Source organism: Myotis brandtii, unplaced genomic scaffold (genome assembly GCF_000412655.1).
Source record: "Myotis brandtii unplaced genomic scaffold, ASM41265v1 scaffold25182, whole genome shotgun sequence".
NCBI classification, from domain to species: Eukaryota; Metazoa; Chordata; class Mammalia; order Chiroptera; family Vespertilionidae; genus Myotis; species Myotis brandtii.
Window position 1 is genome coordinate 1 of NW_005359547.1, and position 728 is coordinate 728.

The 728-nt window shown below is 55.1% G+C and overlaps 1 protein-coding gene across 1 annotated transcript; it reads left to right on the forward strand.

Annotated features, from left to right (window-relative positions):
• Positions 1–5: 5 nt before the first annotated feature.
• Positions 6–722, forward strand: LOC102248429 (glyceraldehyde-3-phosphate dehydrogenase-like; the record flags this gene model as incomplete). Its single annotated transcript, XM_014540980.1, is given in 1 exon segment — positions 6–722. A coding segment is annotated over 1 exon segment (717 nt), but the record flags the coding sequence as incomplete, so codon positions are not given.
• Positions 723–728: the final 6 nt, after the last annotated feature.

Consider the following 728-nt stretch of genomic DNA (forward strand, 5'->3'; position numbering starts at 1 on the left):
AGCTGGTCATCAACGGGAAGTCCATCTCCATCTTCCAAGAGCGAGATTCCGCCAACATCAAATGGGGTGATGCTGGTCCTGAGTATGTTGTGGATCCCACCGGTGTCTTCACTACCATGGAGAAGGCTGGGGCTCACTTGAAGGGCGGAGCCAAGAGGGTCATCATCTCTGCCCCTTCTGTGGATGCCCCCATGTTTGTGATGGGTGTGAACCATGACAAGTATGACAACTCCCTCAAGATTGTCAGCAATGCCTCCTGCACCACCAACTGCTTGGGCCCTGGCCAAGGTCATCCAAACAACTTTGGCATCGTGGATGGACTCATGAGCACAGTCCATGCCATCACCGCCACCCAGAAGACTGTGGATGGCCCCTCTGGGAAGCTGTGGCGTGATGGCTGAGGGGCTGCCCAGAACATCATCCCTGCTTCTACTGGCGCTGCCAAGGCTGTGGGCAAGGTCATCCCTGAGCTGAATGGGAAGCTCACTGGCATGGCCTTCTGTGTCTCCACTCCCAATGTGTCGGTTGTGGATCTGACCTGCCGCCTGGAGAAAGCTGCCAAATACGATGATATCAAGAAGGTAGTGAAGCAGGCATCAGAAGGCCCCCTCAAGGGCATCCTGTGCTGTACTGAGGACCAGGTGGTCTCCTGCGACTTTAACAGTAACACCCACTCCTCCACCTTTGATGTTGGGGCTGGCATTGCCTTCAATGACCACTTTGTCAAG